Source organism: Hemitrygon akajei, chromosome 8 (assembly GCF_048418815.1).
Source record: "Hemitrygon akajei chromosome 8, sHemAka1.3, whole genome shotgun sequence".
NCBI lineage: Eukaryota > Metazoa > Chordata > Chondrichthyes > Myliobatiformes > Dasyatidae > Hemitrygon > Hemitrygon akajei.
The window spans coordinates 70,335,565-70,357,057 of record NC_133131.1 but is presented as its reverse complement, the minus strand read 5'-3'; the positions used below and the strand labels follow the sequence as shown (position 1 = coordinate 70,357,057).

The window sequence follows — 21,493 nt, the reverse complement described above, 5'->3', positions numbered from 1 at the left end:
TCAACCTGCGTAGCAGCTTTGAGTGTCCTATGGATTCGGACCCCAAGATCCCTCTGATCCTCCACACTGCCAAGAGTCTTACCATTAATACTATATTCTGCCATCGTATTTGATCTACCACAATGAACCACCTCACACTTATCTGGGTTGAACTCCATCTGCCACTTCTCAGCCCAGTTTTGCATCCTATCAACATCCCACTGTAACCTCTGACAGCCCTCCACACTATCCACAACACCCCCAACTTTTGTGTCATCAGTAAATTTACTAACCCATTCATCCATTTCCTCATCCAAGTCATTTAGAAAAATCACGAAGAGTAGGGGTCCCAGAACAGATCCCTGAGGCACACCACTGGTCACCGACCTCCATGCAGATTATGACCCATCTACAACCACTCTTTGCCTTCTGTGGGCAAGCCAGTTCTGGATCCACAAAGCAATGTCCCCTTGGATCCCATGCCTCCTTACTTTCTCAATAAGCCTTGCATGGGGTACCTTATCAAATGCCTTGCTGAAATCCATATACACTACATCTACTGCTCTTCCTTCATCAATGTGTTCAGTCACATCCTCAAAAAATTCAATCAGGCTCATAAGGAACAACTTGCCTTTCACAAAGCCATGCTGACTACTCCTAATCATATTATACCTCTCCAAATGTTCATAAATCTTGCCTCTCAGGCTCCATTCCATCAACTTACCAACCACTTTTAAAACAGGAACCAGATTCAATGGACAAGTGGGCAGCGGAATGGCAGATTGAACTTGTGCAAATTGGTTCGTTTTGGTAAGTTCATCCAGGGTAAAACAGGCACATTGACTGTGACACCCCTTTCAGATCAGCCGGTTCCACAATGTGACACCCCTTTCAGATCAGCCGGTTCCACACTGTGACACTCCTTTCAGATCAGCCGGTTCCACACTGTGACACCCCTTTCAGATCAGCTGGTTCCACACTGTGACACTCCTTTCAGATCAGCCGGTTCCACACTGTGACACCCCTTTCAGATCAGCTGGTTCCACACTGTGACAACCCTTTCAGATCAGCTGTTTCCACACTGTGACACCCCTTTCAGATCAGCTGTTTCCACACTGTGACACCCCTTTCAGATCAGCCGGTTCCACACTGTGACACCCCTTTCAGATCAGCCGGTTCCACACTGTGACACCCCTTTCAGATCAGCCGGTTCCACACTGTGACACCCCTTTCAGATCAGCCGGTTCCACACTGTGACACCCCTTTCAGATCAGCTGGTTCCACACTGTGACACCCCTTTCAGATCAGCCGGTTCCACACTGTGACACCCCTTTCAGATCAGCCGGTTCCACACTGTGACACTCCTTTCAGATCAGCCGGTTCCACACTGTGACACCCCTTTCAGATCAGCCGGTTCCACACTGTGACACCCCTTTCAGATCAGCCGGTTCCACACTGTGACACCCCTTTCAGATCAGCCGGTTCCACACTGTGACACCCCTTTCAGATCAGCCGGTTCCACACTGTGACACTCCTTTCAGATCAGCCGGTTCCACACTGTGACACCCCTTTCAGATCAGCCGGTTCCACACTGTGACACCCCTTTCAGATCAGCCGGTTCCACACTGTGACACCCCTTTCACATCAGCTGGTTCCACACTGTGACACCCCTTTCAGATCAGCTGGTTCCACACTGTGACACTCCTTTCAGATCAGCCGGTTCCACACTGTGACACCCCTTTCAGATCAGCTGGTTCCACACTGTGACACCCCTTTCAGATCAGCCGGTTCCACACTGTGACACCCCTTTCAGATCAGCCGGTTCCACACTGTGACACCCCTTTCAGATCAGCTGGTTCCACACTGTGACACTCCTTTCAGATCAGCTGGTTCCACACTGTGACACCCCTTTCAGATCAGCTGGTTCCACACTGTGACACCCCTTTCAGATCAGCTGGTTCCACACTGTGACACTCCTTTCAGATCAGCTGGTTCCACACTGTGACACCCCTTTCAGATCAGCCGGTTCCACACTGTGACACCCCTTTCAGATCAGCTGGTTCCACACTGTGACACTCCTTTCAGATCAGCTGGTTCCACACTGTGACACCCCTTTCAGATCAGCTGGTTCCACACTGTGACACTCCTTTCAGATCAGCTGTTTCCACACTGTGACACCCCTTTCAGATCAGCCGGTTCCACACTGTGACACCCCTTTCAGATCAGCCGGTTCCACACTGTGACACTCCTTTCAGATCAGCCGGTTCCACACTGTGACACCCCTTTCAGATCAGCCGGTTCCACACTGTGACACCCCTTTCAGATCAGCCGGTTCCACACTGTGACACCCCTTTCAGATCAGCTGGTTCCATACTGTGACACCCCTTTCAGATCAGCCGGTTCCACACTGTGACACCCCTTTCAGATCAGCCGGTTCCACACTGTGACACCCCTTTCAGATCAGCCGGTTCCACACTGTGACACCCCTTTCAGATCAGCCGCTTCCACACTGTGACACCCCTTTCAGATCAGCTGGTTCCACACTGTGACACCCCTTTCAGATCAGCCGCTTCCACACTGTGACACCCCTTTCAGATCAGCCGCTTCCACACTGTGACACCCCTTTCAGATCAGCCGGTTCCACACTGTGACACCCCTTTCAGATCAGCTGGTTCCACACTGTGACACCCCTTTCAGATCAGCCGCTTCCACACTGTGACACCCCTTTCAGATCAGCCGGTTCCACACTGTGACACCCCTTTCAGATCAGCCGCTTCCACACTGTGACACTCCTTTCAGATCAGCCGCTTCCACACTGTGACACCCCTTTCAGATCAGCTGGTTCCACACTGTGACACCCCTTTCAGATCAGCCGGTTCCACACTGGGACACCCCTTTCAGAACAGCTGGTTCCACACTGTGACACCCCTTTCAGATCAGCTGGTTCCACACTGCGGCACCCCTTTCAGATCAGCCGGTTCCACACTGTGACACCCCTTTCAGATCAGCCGGTTCCACACTGTGACACCCCTTTCAGATCAGCCGGTTCCACACTGTGACACCCCTTTCAGATCAGCCGGTTCCACACTGTGACAACCCTTTCAGATCAGCCGGTTCCACACTGTGACACCCCTTTCAGATCAGCCGGTTCCACACTGTGACAACCCTTTCAGATCAGCCGGTTCCACACTGTGACACCCCTTTCAGATCAGCCGGTTCCACACTGTGACACCCCTTTCAGATCAGCCGGTTCCACACTGTGACACCCCTTTCAGATCAGCCGGTTCCACACTGTGACACCCCTTTCAGATCAGCCGGTTCCACACTGTGACACCCCTTTCAGATCAGCCGGTTCCACACTGTGACACCCCTTTCAGATCAGCCGGTTCCACACTGTGACACCCCTTTCAGATCAGCCGGTTCCACACTGTGACACCCCTTTCAGATCAGCCGGTTCCACACTGTGACACCCCTTTCAGATCAGCCGGTTCCACACTGTGACACTCCTTTCAGATCAGCCGGTTCCACACTGTGACAACCCTTTCAGATCAGCCGGTTCCACACTGTGACAACCCTTTCAGATCAGCCGGTTCCACACTGTGACACCCCTTTCAGATCAGCCGGTTCCACACTGTGACACTCCTTTCAGATCAGCCGGTTCCACACTGTGACACCCCTTTCAGATCAGCCGGTTCCACACTGTGACACCCCTTTCAGATCAGCCGGTTCCACACTGTGACACCCCTTCCAGATCAGCCGGTTCCACACTGTGACACCCCTTTCAGATCAGCCGGTTCCACACTGTGACACCCCTTTCAGATCAGCCGGTTCCACACTGTGACACTCCTTTCAGATCAGCCGGTTCCACACTGTGACACCCCTTTCAGATCAGCCGGTTCCACACTGTGACACTCCTTTCAGATCAGCCGGTTCCACACTGTGACACCCCTTTCAGATCAGCCGGTTCCACACTGTGACACCCCTTTCAGATCAGCCGGTTCCACACTGTGACACCCCTTTCAGATCAGCCGGTTCCACACTGTGACACCCCTTTCAGATCAGCCGGTTCCACACTGTGACACTCCTTTCAGATCAGCCGGTTCCACACTGTGACACCCCTTTCAGATCAGCCGGTTCCACACTGTGACACCCCTTTCATATCAGCCGGTTCCACACTGTGACACCCCTTTCAGATCAGCCGGTTCCACACTGTGACACCCCTTTCAGATCAGCCGGTTCCACACGGTGACACCCCTTTCAGATCAGCCGGTTCCACACTGTGACAACCCTTTCAGATCAGCCGGTTCCACACTGTGACACTCCTTTCAGATCAGCCGGTTCCACACTGTGACACCCCTTTCAGATCAGCCGGTTCCACACTGTGACACCCCTTTCAGATCAGCCGGTTCCACACTGTGACACCCCTTTCAGATCAGCCGGTTCCACACTGTGACACTCCTTTCAGATCAGCTGGTTCCACACTGTGACACCCCTTTCAGATCAGCCGGTTCCACACTGTGACACCCCTTTCAGATCAGCCGGTTCCACACTGTGACACCCCTTTCAGATCAGCCGGTTCCACACTGTGACACCCCTTTCAGATCAGCCGGTTCCACACTGTGACACCCCTTTCAGATCAGCTGGTTCCACACTGTGACACTCCTTTCAGATCAGCGGGTTCCACACTGTGAGACCCCTTTCAGATCAGCCGGTTCCACACTGTGACACTCCTTTCAGATCAGCCGGTTCCACACTGTGACACCCCTTTCAGATCAGCCGGTTCCACACTGTGACACCCCTTTCAGATCAGCCGGTTCCACACTGTGACACCCCTTTCAGATCAGCCGGTTCCACACTGTGACACCCCTTTCAGATCAGCCGGTTCCATACTGTGACACCCCTTTCAGATCAGCCGGTTCCACACTGTGACACCCCTTTCAGATCAGCCGGTTCCACACTGTGACACCCCTTTCATATCAGCTGGTTCCACACTGTGACACCCCTTTCAGATCAGCCGGTTCCACACTGTGACACCCCTTTCAGATCAGCTGGTTCCACACTGTGACACCCCTTTCAGATCAGCCGGTTCCACACTGTGACACCCCTTTCAGATCAGCCTGTTCCATACTGTGACACCCCTTTCAGATCAGCCGGTTCCACAATGTGACACCCCTTTCAGATCAGCCGGTTCCACACTGTGACACTCCTTTCAGATCAGCCGGTTCCACACTGTGACACCCCTTTCAGATCAGCCGGTTCCACACTGTGACACCCCTTTCAGATCAGCCGGTTCCACACTGTGACACCCCTTTCAGATCAGCCGGTTCCACACTGTGACACCCCTTTCAGATCAGCCGGTTCCACACTGTGACACCCCTTTCAGATCAGCCGGTTCCACACTGTGACACCCCTTTCAGATCAGCCGGTTCCACACTGTGACACTCCTTTCAGATCAGCCGGTTCCACACTGTGACACCCCTTTCAGATCAGCCGGTTCCACACTGTGACACCCCTTTCAGATCAGCCGGTTCCACACTGTGACACCCCTTTCAGATCAGCTGGTTCCACACTGTGACACTCCTTTCAGATCAGCCGGTTCCACACTGTGACACCCCTTTCAGATCACCTGGTTCCACACTGTGACACCCCTTTCAGATCAGCTGGTTCCACACTGTGACACCCCTTTCAGATCAGCCGGTTCCACACTGTGACACCCCTTTCAGATCAGCCGGTTCCACACTGTGACACTCCTTTCAGATCAGCCGGTTCCACACTGTGACACCCCTTTCAGATCAGCCGGTTCCACACTGCGGCACCCCTTTCAGATCAGCCGGTTCCACACTGTGACACTCCTTTCAGATCAGCTGGTTCCACACTGTGACACCCCTTTCAGATCAGCCGGTTCCACACTGTGACACCCCTTTCAGATCAGCTGGTTCCACACTGTGACACCCCTTTCAGATCAGCTGGTTCCACACTGTGACACCCCTTTCAGATCAGCTGGTTCCACACTGTGACACCCCTTTCAGATCAGCTGGTTCCACACTGTGACACCCCTTTCAGATCAGCTGGTTCCACACTGTGACACTCCTTTCAGATCAGCTGTTTCCACACTGTGACACCCCTTTCAGATCAGCCGGTTCCACACTGTGACACCCCTTTCAGATCAGCTGGTTCCACACTGTGACACCCCTTTCAGATCAGCTGGTTCCACACTGTGACACCCCTTTCAGATCAGCCGGTTCCACACTGTGACACCCCTTTCAGATCAGCCGGTTCCACACTGTGACACCCCTTTCAGATCAGCCGGTTCCACACTGTGACACCCCTTTCAGATCAGCTGGTTCCATACTGTGACACCCCTTTCAGATCAGCCGGTTCCACACTGTGACACCCCTTTCAGATCAGCCGGTTCCACAGTGTGACACCCCTTTCAGATCAGCCGGTTCCACACTGTGACACTCCTTTCAGATCAGCCGCTTCCACACTGTGACACCCCTTTCAGATCAGCCGGTTCCACACTGTGACACCCCTTTCAGATCAGCCGCTTCCACACTGTGACACCCCTTTCAGATCAGCCGCTTCCACACTGTGACACCCCTTTCAGATCAGCTGCTTCCACACTGTGACACCCCTTTCAGATCAGCCGGTTCCACACTGTGACACCCCTTTCAGATCAGCCGCTTCCACACTGTGACACCCCTTTCAGATCAGCCGGTTCCACACTGTGACACCCCTTTCAGATCAGCCGCTTCCACACTGTGACACCCCTTTCAGATCACCTGGTTCCACACTGTGACACCCCTTTCAGATCAGCTGGTTCCACACTGTGACACCCCTTTCAGATCAGCCGGTTCCACACTGTGACACCCCTTTCAGATCAGCCGGTTCCACACTGTGACACCCCTTTCAGATCAGCCGGTTCCACACTGTGACACCCCTTTCAGATCAGCCGGTTCCACACTGTGACACTCCTTTCAGATCAGCCGGTTCCACACTGTGACACTCCTTTCAGATCAGCTGGTTCCACACTGTGACACTCCTTTCAGATCAGCCGGTTCCACACTGTGACACCCCTTTCAGATCAGCCGGTTCCACACTGTGACACCCCTTTCAGATCAGCCGGTTCCACACTGTGACACCCCTTTCAGATCAGCCGGTTCCACACTGTGACACCCCTTTCAGATCAGCCGGTTCCACACTGTGACAACCCTTTCAGATCAGCCGGTTCCACACTGTGACACCCCTTTCAGATCAGCTGGTTCCACACTGTGACACCCCTTTCAGATCAGCCGGTTCCACACTGTGACACCCCTTTCAGATCAGCCGGTTCCACACTGTGACAACCCTTTCAGATCAGCCGGTTCCACACTGTGACACCCCTTTCAGATCAGCTGGTTCCACACTGTGACACCCCTTTCAGATCAGCCGGTTCCACACTGTGACAACCCTTTCAGATCAGCCGGTTCCACACTGTGACACCCCTTTCAGATCAGCCGGTTCCACACTGTGACACTCCTTTCAGATCAGCCGGTTCCACACTGTGACAACCCTTTCAGATCAGCCGGTTCCACACTGTGACACCCCTTTCAGATCAGCCGGTTCCACACTGTGACACCCCTTTCAGATCAGCCGGTTCCACACTGTGACACTCCTTTCAGATCAGCCGGTTCCACACTGTGACACCCCTTTCAGATCAGCCGGTTCCACACTGTGACACTCCTTTCAGATCAGCCGGTTCCACACTGTGACACCCCTTTCAGATCAGCCGGTTCCACACTGTGACACCCCTTTCAGATCAGCCGGTTCCACACTGTGACACCCCTTTCAGATCAGCCGGTTCCACACTGTGACACTCCTTTCAGATCAGCCGGTTCCACACTGTGACACCCCTTTCAGATCAGCCGGTTCCACACTGTGACACCCCTTTCATATCAGCCGGTTCCACACTGTGACACCCCTTTCAGATCAGCCGGTTCCACACTGTGACACCCCTTTCAGATCAGCCGGTTCCACACTGTGACACCCCTTTCAGATCAGCCGGTTCCACACTGTGACAACCCTTTCAGATCAGCCGGTTCCACACTGTGACACTCCTTTCAGATCAGCCGGTTCCACACTGTGACACCCCTTTCAGATCAGCCGGTTCCACACTGTGACACCCCTTTCAGATCAGCCGGTTCCACACTGTGACACCCCTTTCAGATCAGCCGGTTCCACACTGTGACACCCCTTTCAGATCAGCCGGTTCCACACTGTGACACCCCTTTCAGATCAGCCGGTTCCACACTGTGACACTCCTTTCAGATCAGCTGGTTCCACACTGTGACACCCCTTTCAGATCAGCTGGTTCCACACTGTGACACCCCTTTCAGATCAGCCGGTTCCACACTGTGACACTCCTTTCAGATCAGCCGGTTCCACACTGTGACACCCCTTTCAGATCAGCCGGTTCCACACTGCGGCACCCCTTTCAGATCAGCCGGTTCCACACTGTGACACTCCTTTCAGATCAGCTGGTTCCACACTGTGACACCCCTTTCAGATCAGCCGGTTCCACACTGTGACACTCCTTTCAGATCAGCCGGTTCCACACTGTGACACCCCTTTCAGATCAGCCGGTTCCACACTGTGACACCCCTTTCAGATCAGCCGGTTCCACACTGTGACACCCCTTTCAGATCAGCCGGTTCCATACTGTGACACCCCTTTCAGATCAGCTGGTTCCACACTGTGACACTCCTTTCAGATCAGCGGGTTCCACACTGTGACACCCCTTTCAGATCAGCCGGTTCCACACTGTGACACTCCTTTCAGATCAGCCGGTTCCACACTGTGACACTCCTTTCAGATCAGCCGGTTCCACACTGTGACACCCCTTTCAGATCAGCCGGTTCCACACTGTGACACCCCTTTCAGATCAGCCGGTTCCACACTGTGACACCCCCTTCAGATCAGCCGGTTCCACACTGTGACACTCCTTTCAGATCAGCCGGTTCCACACTGTGACACCCCTTTCAGATCAGCCGGTTCCACACTGTGACACCCCTTTCAGATCAGCTGGTTCCACACTGTGACACCCCTTTCAGATCAGCCGGTTCCACACTGCGACACCCCTTTCAGATCAGCCGTTTCCACACTGTGACACTCCTTTCAGATCAGCCGGTTCCACACTGTGACACCCCTTTCAGATCAGCCGGTTCCACACTGTGACACCCCTTTCAGATCAGCCGGTTCCACACTGTGACACCCCTTTCAGATCAGCCGGTTCCACACTGTGACACCCCTTTCAGATCAGCTGGTTCCATACTGTGACACCCCTTTCAGATCAGCCGGTTCCACACTGTGACACCCCTTTCAGATCAGCCGGTTCCACACTGTGACACCCCTTTCAGATCAGCCGGTTCCACACTGTGACACTCCTTTCAGATCAGCCGCTTCCACACTGTGACACCCCTTTCAGATCAGCTGGTTCCACACTGTGACACCCCTTTCAGATCAGCCGCTTCCACACTGTGACACCCCTTTCAGATCAGCCGCTTCCACACTGTGACACCCCTTTCAGATCAGCTGGTTCCACACTGTGACACCCCTTTCAGATCAGCCGGTTCCACACTGTGACACCCCTTTCAGATCAGCCGCTTCCACACTGTGACACCCCTTTCAGATCAGCCGGTTCCACACTGTGACACCCCTTTCATATCAGCCGCTTCCACACTGTGACACCCCTTTCAGATCAGCCGGTTCCACACTGTGACACCCCTTTCAGATCAGCCGGTTCCACACTGTGACACCCCTTTCAGATCAGCTGGTTCCACACTGTGACACCCCTTTCAGATCAGCCGCTTCCACACTGTGACACCCCTTTCAGATCAGCCGGTTCCACACTGTGACACCCCTTTCAGATCAGCCGGTTCCACACTGTGACACTCCTTTCAGATCAGCTGGTTCCACACTGTGACACCCCTTTCAGATCAGCTGGTTCCACACTGTGACACCCCTTTCAGATCAGCCGGTTCCACACTGTGACACCCCTTTCAGAACAGCTGGTTCCACACTGTGACACCCCTTTCAGATCAGCCGGTTCCACACTGTGACACCCCTTTCAGATCAGCTGGTTCCACACTGCGGCACCCCTTTCAGATCAGCCGGTTCCACACTGTGACACCCCTTTCAGATCAGCCGGTTCCACACTGTGACACCCCTTTCAGATCAGCCGGTTCCACACTGTGACACCCCTTTCAGATCAGCCGGTTCCACACTGTGACACTCCTTTCAGATCAGCCGGTTCCACACTGTGACACTCCTTTCAGATCAGCCGGTTCCACACTGTGACACTCCTTTCAGATCAGCCGGTTCCACACTGTGACACCCCTTTCAGATCAGCCGGTTCCACACTGTGACACCCCTTTCAGATCAGCCGGTTCCACACTGTGACACCCCTTTCAGATCAGCCGGTTCCACACTGTGACAACCCTTTCAGATCAGCCGGTTCCACACTGTGACACCCCTTTCAGATCAGCTGGTTCCACACTGTGACACCCCTTTCAGATCAGCCGGTTCCACACTGTGACACCCCTTTCAGATCAGCCGGTTCCACACTGTGACAACCCTTTCAGATCAGCCGGTTCCACACTGTGACACCCCTTTCAGATCAGCTGGTTCCACACTGTGACACCCCTTTCAGATCAGCCGGTTCCACACTGTGACAACCCTTTCAGATCAGCCGGTTCCACACTGTGACACCCCTTTCAGATCAGCCGGTTCCACACTGTGACACTCCTTTCAGATCAGCCGGTTCCACACTGTGACAACCCTTTCAGATCAGCCGGTTCCACACTGTGACACCCCTTTCAGATCAGCCGGTTCCACACTGTGACACCCCTTTCAGATCAGCCGGTTCCACACTGTGACACTCCTTTCAGATCAGCCGGTTCCACACTGTGACACCCCTTTCAGATCAGCCGGTTCCACACTGTGACACTCCTTTCAGATCAGCCGGTTCCACACTGTGACACCCCTTTCAGATCAGCCGGTTCCACACTGTGACACCCCTTTCAGATCAGCCGGTTCCACACTGTGACACTCCTTTCAGATCAGCCGGTTCCACACTGTGACACCCCTTTCAGATCAGCCGGTTCCACACTGTGACACCCCTTTCATATCAGCCGGTTCCACACTGTGACACCCCTTTCAGATCAGCCGGTTCCACACTGTGACACCCCTTTCAGATCAGCCGGTTCCACACTGTGACACCCCTTTCAGATCAGCCGGTTCCACACTGTGACAACCCTTTCAGATCAGCCGGTTCCACACTGTGACACTCCTTTCAGATCAGCCGGTTCCACACTGTGACACCCCTTTCAGATCAGCCGGTTCCACACTGTGACACCCCTTTCAGATCAGCCGGTTCCACACTGTGACACCCCTTTCAGATCAGCCGGTTCCACACTGTGACACCCCTTTCAGATCAGCCGGTTCCACACTGTGACACTCCTTTCAGATCAGCTGGTTCCACACTGTGACACCCCTTTCAGATCAGCTGGTTCCACACTGTGACACCCCTTTCAGATCAGCCGGTTCCACACTGTGACACTCCTTTCAGATCAGCCGGTTCCACACTGTGACACCCCTTTCAGATCAGCCGGTTCCACACTGCGGCACCCCTTTCAGATCAGCCGGTTCCACACTGTGACACTCCTTTCAGATCAGCTGGTTCCACACTGTGACACCCCTTTCAGATCAGCCGGTTCCACACTGTGACACTCCTTTCAGATCAGCCGGTTCCACACTGTGACACCCCTTTCAGATCAGCCGGTTCCACACTGTGACACCCCTTTCAGATCAGCCGGTTCCACACTGTGACACCCCTTTCAGATCAGCCGGTTCCACACTGTGACACCCCTTTCAGATCAGCTGGTTCCACACTGTGACACTCCTTTCAGATCAGCGGGTTCCACACTGTGACACCCCTTTCAGATCAGCCGGTTCCACACTGTGACACTCCTTTCAGATCAGCCGGTTCCACACTGTGACACCCCTTTCAGATCAGCCGGTTCCACACTGTGACACCCCTTTCAGATCAGCCGGTTCCACACTGTGACACCCCTTTCAGATCAGCCGGTTCCACACTGTGACACCCCCTTCAGATCAGCCGGTTCCACACTGTGACACTCCTTTCAGATCAGCCGGTTCCACACTGTGACACCCCTTTCAGATCAGCCGGTTCCACACTGTGACACCCCTTTCAGATCAGCTGGTTCCACACTGTGACACCCCTTTCAGATCAGCCGGTTCCACACTGCGACACCCCTTTCAGATCAGCCGGTTCCACACTGTGACACTCCTTTCAGATCAGCCGGTTCCACACTGTGACACCCCTTTCAGATCAGCCGGTTCCACACTGTGACACCCCTTTCAGATCAGCCGGTTCCATACTGTGACACCCCTTTCAGATCAGCCGGTTCCACACTGTGACACCCCTTTCAGATCAGCCGGTTCCACACTGTGACACCCCTTTCAGATCAGCCGGTTCCACACTGTGACACCCCTTTCAGATCAGCCGGTTCCACACTGTGACACCCCTTTCAGATCAGCCGGTTCCACACTGTGACACCCCTTTCAGATCAGCCGGTTCCACACTGTGACACCCCTTTCAGATCAGCCGGTTCCACACTGTGACACCCCTTTCAGATCAGCCGGTTCCACACTGCGACACCCCTTTCAGATCAGCCGGTTCCACACTGTGACACCCCTTTCAGATCAGCCGGTTCCACACTGCGACACCCCTTTCAGATCAGCCGGTTCCACACTGGGACACCCCTTTCAGATCAGCCGGTTCCACACTGCGACACCCCTTTCAGATCAGCCGGTTCCACACTGGGACACCCCTTTCAGATCAGCCGGTTCCACACTGCGACACCCCTTTCAGATCAGCCGGTTCCACACTGTGACACTCCTTTCAGATCAGCCGGTTCCACACTGTGACACCCCTTTCAGATCAGCCGGTTCCACACTGTGACACCCCTTTCAGATCAGCCGGATCCACACTGCGGCACCCCATTCAGATCAGCCGGTTCCACACTGTGACACCCCTTTCAGATCAGCCGGTTCCACACTGTGACACCCCTTTCAGATCAGCTGGTTCCACACTGTGACACCCCTTTCAGATCAGCCGGTTCCACACTGTGACACCCCTTTCAGATCAGCCGGTTCCACACTGTGACACCCGTTTCAGATCAGCTGGTTCCACACTGTGACACCTCTTTCAGATCAGCCGGTTCCACACTGTGACACCCCTTTCAGATCAGCCGGTTCCACACTGTGACACCCCTTTCAGATCAGCCGGTTCCACACTGTGACACCCCTTTCAGATCAGCTGGTTCCACACTGTGACGCCCCTTTCAGATCAGCCGGTTCCACACTGTGACACCCCTTTCAGATCAGCCGGTTCCACACTGTGACGCTCCTTTCAGATCAGCCGGTTCCACACTGTGACACCCCTTTCAGATCAGCCGGTTCCACACTGCGACACTCCTTTCAGATCAGCGGGTTCCACACTGTGACACCCCTTTCAGATCAGCCGGTTCCACACTGTGACACTCCTTTCAGATCAGCCGGTTCCACACTGTGACACCCCTTTCAGATCAGCCGGTTCCACACTGTGACACCCCTTTCAGATCAGCCGGTTCCACACTGTGACACCCCTTTCAGATCAGCCGGTTCCACACTGTGACACCCCCTTCAGATCAGCCGGTTCCACACTGTGACACTCCTTTCAGATCAGCCGGTTCCACACTGTGACACCCCTTTCAGATCAGCCGGTTCCACACTGTGACACCCCTTTCAGATCAGCTGGTTCCACACTGTGACACCCCTTTCAGATCAGCCGGTTCCACACTGCGACACCCCTTTCAGATCAGCCGGTTCCACACTGTGACACTCCTTTCAGATCAGCCGGTTCCACACTGTGACACCCCTTTCAGATCAGCCGGTTCCACACTGTGACACCCCTTTCAGATCAGCCGGTTCCATACTGTGACACCCCTTTCAGATCAGCCGGTTCCACACTGTGACACCCCTTTCAGATCAGCCGGTTCCACACTGTGACACCCCTTTCAGATCAGCCGGTTCCACACTGTGACACCCCTTTCAGATCAGCCGGTTCCACACTGTGACACCCCTTTCAGATCAGCCGGTTCCACACTGTGACACCCCTTTCAGATCAGCCGGTTCCACACTGTGACACCCCTTTCAGATCAGCCGGTTCCACACTGCGACACCCCTTTCAGATCAGCCGGTTCCACACTGCGACACCCCTTTCAGATCAGCCGGTTCCACACTGTGACACCCCTTTCAGATCAGCCGGTTCCACACTGCGACACCCCTTTCAGATCAGCCGGTTCCACACTGGGACACCCCTTTCAGATCAGCCGGTTCCACACTGCGACACCCCTTTCAGATCAGCCGGTTCCACACTGGGACACCCCTTTCAGATCAGCCGGTTCCACACTGCGACACCCCTTTCAGATCAGCCGGTTCCACACTGTGACACTCCTTTCAGATCAGCCGGTTCCACACTGTGACACCCCTTTCAGATCAGCCGGTTCCACACTGTGACACCCCTTTCAGATCAGCCGGATCCACACTGCGGCACCCCATTCAGATCAGCCGGTTCCACACTGTGACACCCCTTTCAGATCAGCCGGTTCCACACTGTGACACCCCTTTCAGATCAGCTGGTTCCACACTGTGACACCCCTTTCAGATCAGCCGGTTCCACACTGTGACACCCCTTTCAGATCAGCCGGTTCCACACTGTGACACCCGTTTCAGATCAGCTGGTTCCACACTGTGACACCTCTTTCAGATCAGCCGGTTCCACACTGTGACACCCCTTTCAGATCAGCCGGTTCCACACTGTGACACCCCTTTCAGATCAGCCGGTTCCACACTGTGACACCCCTTTCAGATCAGCTGGTTCCACACTGTGACGCCCCTTTCAGATCAGCCGGTTCCACACTGTGACACCCCTTTCAGATCAGCCGGTTCCACACTGTGACGCTCCTTTCAGATCAGCCGGTTCCACACTGTGACACCCCTTTCAGATCAGCCGGTTCCACACTGCGACACCCCTTTCAGATCAGCTGGTTCCACACTGCGGCACCCCTTTCAGATCAGCCGGTTCCACACTGTGACACCCCTTTCAGATCAGCCGGTTCCACACTGCGGCACCCCTTTCAGATCAGCCGGTTCCACACTGTGACACCCCTTTCAGATCAGCTGGTTCCACACTGCGGCACCCCTTTCAGATCAGCCGGTTCCACACTGTGACACCCCTTTCAGATCAGTCGGTACCACACTGCGGCACCCCTTTCAGATCAGCCGGTTCCACACTGTGACACCCCTTTCAGATCAGCCGGTTCCACACTGTGACACCCCTTTCAGATCAGCTGGTTCCACACTGTGACACCCCTTTCAGATCAGCCGGTTCCACACTGTGACAGCCCTTTCAGATCAGCCGGTTCCACACTGTGACACCCCTTTCAGATCAGCCGGTTCCACACTGTGACACCCCTTTCAGATCAGCCGGTTCCACACTGTGACAGCCCTTTCAGATCAGCCGGTTCCACACTGTGACACCGCTTTCAGATCAGCCGGTTCCACACTGTGACACCCCTTTCAGATCAGCCGGTTCCACACTGTGACACCCCTTTCAGATCAGCGGTTTCCACACTGTGACACCCCTTTCAGATCAGCCGGTTCCACACTGTGACACCCCTTTCAGATCAGCCGGTTCCACACTGTGACACTCCTTTCAGATCAGCCGGTTCCACACTGTGACACCCCTTTCAGATCAGCCGGTTCCACACTGTGACACCCCTTTCAGATCAGCCGGTTCCACACTGTGACACCCCTTTCAGATCAGCCGGTTCCACACTGTGACACCCCTTTCAGATCAGACGGTTCCACACTGTGACACCCCTTTCAGATCAGCCGGTTCCACACTGTGACACCCCTTTCAGATCAGCCGGTTCCACACTGTGACACCCCTTTCAGATCAGCCGGTTCCACACTGTGACACCCCTTTCAGATCAGCCGGTTCCACACTGTGACACTCCTTTCAGATCAGCCGGTTCCACACTGTGACACCCCTTTCAGATCAGCCGGTTCCACACTGTGACACCCCTTTCAGATCAGCCGGTTCCACACTGTGACACCCCTTTCAGATCAGCCGGTTCCACACTGTGACACCCCTTTCAGATCAGCCGGTTCCACACTGTGACACACCTTTCAGATCAGCCGGTTCCACACTGTGACACCCCTTTCAGATCAGCCGGTTCCACACTGTGACACCCCTTTCAGATCAGCCGGTTCCACACTGTGACACCCCTTTCAGATCAGCTGGTTCCACACTGTGACACCCCTTTCAGATCAGCTGTTTCCACACTGTGACACCCCTTTCAGATCAGCTGGTTCCACACTGTGACACCCCTTTCAGATCAGCTGGTTCCACACTGTGACACCCCTTTCAGATCAGCTGTTTCCACACTGTGACACCCCTTTCAGATCAGCTGTTTCCACACTGTGACACCCCTTTCAGATCAGCTGGTTCCACACTGTGACACCCCTTTCAGATCAGCCGGTTCCACACTGTGACACCCCTTTCAGATCAGCTGAGATCTGCTTGGCCACCACCAGCTCTGGTCGACATGAACCACCTGGCTGTTGGTGTTACCCAGCCCACTCTGCATTGACCCTTTCACAGTGTCAGTTCCTGGACCTGATTCTGGTTCACCCTAATGGCCATCACCCCTTCCATTCCATGTGTGAGGCCCACTCCGGTGCACTTCTTCCAGGCTCGTTTGAGCCCCTTTCTGCTATGGACCTTTCAGGGTGTGCTTGAGCTCCACTCCATCATCTCCTTTTCAGATCTGGTATAGCTCCCCCCAAGTGAGTCCTCACCCAGTTTGTCAGGCACTCTCTGGGTCAACCTGCCAGCTCTACGTTTCTGCCCTGACGTCTCAGGTCTACGTGGTTCACTCTTGCTTTGCTTTTCCCTTCTCCGCCTGTGCATGCTTCACCCCACCTGGCATGCCGGCTCTTCACCCTGCACCTCTTCACATCGGCCGGCCACTCGGTGTTGCCCTTTCTCATTCCTGCTCTTCGCTCTCCCTACATGGTCTGCTAATCTATGACCATCTCCAGCTCAAATGAGCTCTAATCTGCTGCTCCCCTCTCCGGTCTGTTCAGAACATAGAACACTGCGGCACAGTGCAGGACTTTGGGCCAAATATATCATGTCAGCTGTTTAGCCTTTTCCAAGATTAATCTAACCCTTCCCTCCTACCAGCCCCCAATTTTTCATCCAATCATATGCTGAGTCCTTTAACCACCCAGGGAAAAAGGTCATGGCTGTGCATCCCATCTCTAATTATACTTAACACCTCTGTCAAGTCACCTCTCATCCTCCTTTGCTCCAAAGAGAAAATCCCTAGTTTGCTAAACCTTCCCTCACGAGAGACATCTTCTCTATCCTGGTAAATCTCTGCACACTCTCCGAAGCTTCCACATCCTTCTTGCAATGGACTGACCACGTAGGGCAAGATAACTGGGAGAAATGTACATAATTCACAACCACCAACACTGAGTTGAGGTTTTGTTTTAAGAGGCTGGTCTGACATGATGACATTTTTATGTAAAAACGTGATAACGTTTTTATGCTGTATGGGAAATCACGGCAGACAACACCAAACATTTCTATGTAGTACCATTGTTCAGCAGTTCCACGGCTGTGAGAGTGGAGAGTGCTGGAACTCTTGCCTGAACACAGTAAACACTGATTGCCAAAAACTCAACTTTTACAGAATTCTGGACTATCGGAGTCTGAGCGTGCCAAACAAATGCTCTCCTGGTCTTGTTGATACTAAACTGTTAATGGACCACGTGCTGTCTCTCCTGGTAATTCACCATCTTTGTTTCATTTTTAAAGAACTCTTCATGCAGCAAATGCCTGAACAAGTTCGCTCACTCGCTAATGTAACCATGGAGGACTACGGGAAGCTTGTTAAATGGCTGATGGTCTACACTCAGCCAGGCAGACGTGCATCATTCCCCCTCCTTTCTCTTCCTCAATAAGCCCAGTCAGAGAGGCCCCCAACATAAGGACACCCCCACCCGTAAAACAGACAACACCGGGCCTGTGTTTTACCACGCTCGCTTTGGTGGGAACGCGAGGAAGTGCCGATCGCCTTACAGCTTCGACAGTGTCAGCGCATCGGGACATCAGAGGTCTGTGATCTCTGTGGGTTCCAGCTGCCAGGGTCGCCTACTGTTCATTACGGACACCCTTTCAGGGTGACGCTTCCTGTGTGACACAGGTGCTCAGGTGAGTGTGCTGCCAGCATCGCCTATTGATGAGAAGCAAAGAGCGACAAAACCTCACTGGAGGCTGCCAATGACAGCAAGATCCAGATCTACGGGACACGAGGGGTGACGCTCTGCTTCAGTGGGCGACGTTACACATGGGACTTCGTCCTGACCAAAGTGGCCAGACCTCTGCTTGGCACAGATTTCCTGTGTGCCCAAGAACTGCTGGCTTTTGGATGTCAAAGAATTTGAGTTGTTACCCTGCTCCCCCAGTAAGTTCCCCGCAATGACTCTGCCAAGCACATGCAGCGTCCCCTGTGAGTTTACTCGACTGCTGGGAGAATTCCCAGACCTCACCAAGCCCACACTCTCCACTACAGTCACAAGGCATGAGGTCGACCATCACATTCCCATAATTGGCCCACCAGTCCATCCTTGTGCACATGTAGACTGGACTCAGAAAAGCTGGCAACCGCCAAACTGAGTTTGTCAACATGGAGAGAGTTGGCATTGTACATCGGTGGAATAGCCCCGGGCTTCACCCCTCCACATGTCCCTAAGTTCGATGGTGGTTGTCACCCGCGTGGTGATGGCCAACACTTTAATGAGGCCAACACCCCTGATTATTTCCCAGTCCCACACATCTAAGACTTTTCGGCACGAAAATTAATTTTTTCCAAAGTCAATCTAGTTAGGGGCTACCACCAGGTGCCTGTGTGCTCGAAGATGTCACCAAGACAGCTGTGATAACCTCATTTGGCCTTTTTGAGTTCCTACACATGCCATTCAGACTGAAAAATGCAGCACAGACTTTCCAACAACTGATGGACTCTGAATTAAAAGACTTTGATTCTCTTTTTGCTTACCTGGATGGCATACTTGTTGCCAGTGCCCCTAAATCCAAACACATATCTCATCTCCGCATGCTTTTCGAGTGCTTAAGCCAACATGGGTTGATTATTAACCCTGCTAAATGCCAGTCTGGGTTGTCACCCATTGCATCTCTGCTATTCAATACTCTATGTTTAATAGACTCCACAATTCAGCAAGCAGTGAAGCCAAACACGAGGAGGAAATTCACAAACTTCTCTCCAGTCTTCACTATCAAATCACAAAAACACCACAGATTTGTGTCTCCATTACGTTCCGTTCAATGGCCTAGGTTTCCCTGCTAGCACTGTTACAACCACAGATTCGGCAGTGCAGTAGATACGGCAATTGTGCTTGTGAATTTGCACATGTTAGCTAATTATTATTTCATCGTGATAGTATTTAACTCCGTACTCATTGTTGTAGTGTTTGTTAAGACTTGGACAGAGCACAGCAACGCTTCGCTACCTGTTTGCATTCGACCTTCCCTAAGAAATTGGACTGTCAGGTAAACTGACTCTGAAGTCTAGCAGTATTCGTTTAATATTTAGATATTCTTTTCAGCTGCAGTGTTGGCTTCATTTTCTATTTGAGAGTTTTAGATAATGGCCCTGTTTGGCCCAACATTTATTGTTTATTTTCCCTTTACCACTGTTCACATTAAAGTCTGTGAACTATCCACCCGCTTCAGTGTCTCTCACTCCGCACTTGGGCCATGTCCGAACCTGGTGACATGTACCTTCTAAGACCACTAAAAGAACGGAAGAAGATGTTGCCAGCGAGCGATGCGACATCCTCCAGATGGTTCACTTCCTTTATGGCCTCCTTTTCTTTCAGCTGTGGTTCTGCTACTGTTGTGATCTACAGTCTGGGGGTGTGTCTCCGGGCCAGTTGAGTGATCTGGCGCTTTGCTGCCTCTGAACTTTGAGTGTGTTCTGTGAGGCGTGCAGCACTGAGGCCGAGAAGCCTGGAGACGGGTCATGATCAACTCCATCCCTTGCCAATCTCGCTGATTAAAGTGATTGAAATCACCGAGGCGGGGCGAGAATGTTCAGCCTCTCTCTCACTGCTGCTGAAGAAAGGCCTCTCTCTCCCTCAGTGCTGTCCAAGGATGGTGCTGGAGTTCTGGGCTCTGGGCGAAGTTTAATGGATGCGGTTCGTGGATTAGACTTTGCGGTTCACTTTATGATGCGTTTCTACTTTCTGAGCACTCCTTTGCTATTTTCGGTGATTTTGAATCAGGGTGGCCTGCAAACACTGAGCTGAACTGAAGCTGGACTCTTTTGACTTTATATTCTGTGTTTCCCACTATTTTTTTGCCATTTGTGCGATTTGTTTTTGCTTTGCGCATGTGGCGGGGTGATGTTTTCCTTTGAACAGGTTCCACGGTTTTGTCACTGTCTGTGGGAAGACAAGTCTCAGGATGTGTACTGCATACATACTTTGATAGTAAGTGTGCTTTGAAACTTAAAAGATCAAAGGTAGGAGGTGTATGATAATACCAAGTTCCTCTCCAAGTCAAGAGCCAACCAAACCTCAAGTGAAGCATGAAAGGGCAATAGGTGACAGTCTTGTTAACATTTGCCAAGTAGAATTACAATGAGCTATACCAGTTAAATGCAAGTTCTACCTGTCAGATTTCTGCCCGTTCTCCCCAGAGAGTCTGAAGCCTGCTCTCTGCTCCTCTCCATCTGCTACTTTGGAGTCTGGACAATGGAAAATCTGTTGGAACAGAAACAAAAGAGGAGAATAATGTTCAAGAGGAAGACAGAAAGCAGCACAGAGCAGATCTGAGGTTAGTAAAGCCTGAAGTGAACATCAAAGCATTTATCGGAAAGCAGTCAGTATTTGCAGGAGATGGGAGAGCTGACAACATAAAGAGCAACGTGAGAGTATGGTCTAGTAGTTATTCACCCTACGATGGCAGGGTGCTGGGTGGTGGGGTGCAGATACGTCTCTACCAAAGGAGGTGTAAGAAGCTCCTTCCCCCGTTAGCCTGTAGGTCACCCTTAGGCAAGGTATAACATCTGCTTAGCCCCTGATCAGGGTGACGTGAAGCCATGAGATCAGGTGGTGGATGGTCGTATGAACAGCCGGCGCAGATCACAAGTCCTGGTTATGCGACCACTGACACCAGGCAGACAATCTCTGAAGAGCACTGAATAACGGCTGGGGTCATCCATCTTGTAAAGACACTGCCCACAAGACAGGCAATGGCAAACTACTTGTGGAGAAGAATTTGCCAAGGACAATCATGGTTAAAGACCATGATCGC

The 21,493-nt window shown here is 53.0% G+C and overlaps 1 protein-coding gene across 2 annotated transcripts in view; it reads right to left on the bottom strand.

Annotated features, from left to right (window-relative positions):
• LOC140731426 (uncharacterized) overlaps positions 1-21,493 on the bottom strand; it is a 111,186-nt gene that overhangs the window by 17,259 nt on the left and 72,434 nt on the right. For both annotated transcript variants that reach the window (XM_073052929.1, XM_073052930.1), the window contains exon 14: positions 20,849-20,940. In XM_073052929.1, the coding sequence (XP_072909030.1) occupies positions 20,849-20,940 (92 nt within the window). The remainder of the gene's footprint in view (positions 1-20,848; positions 20,941-21,493) is intronic.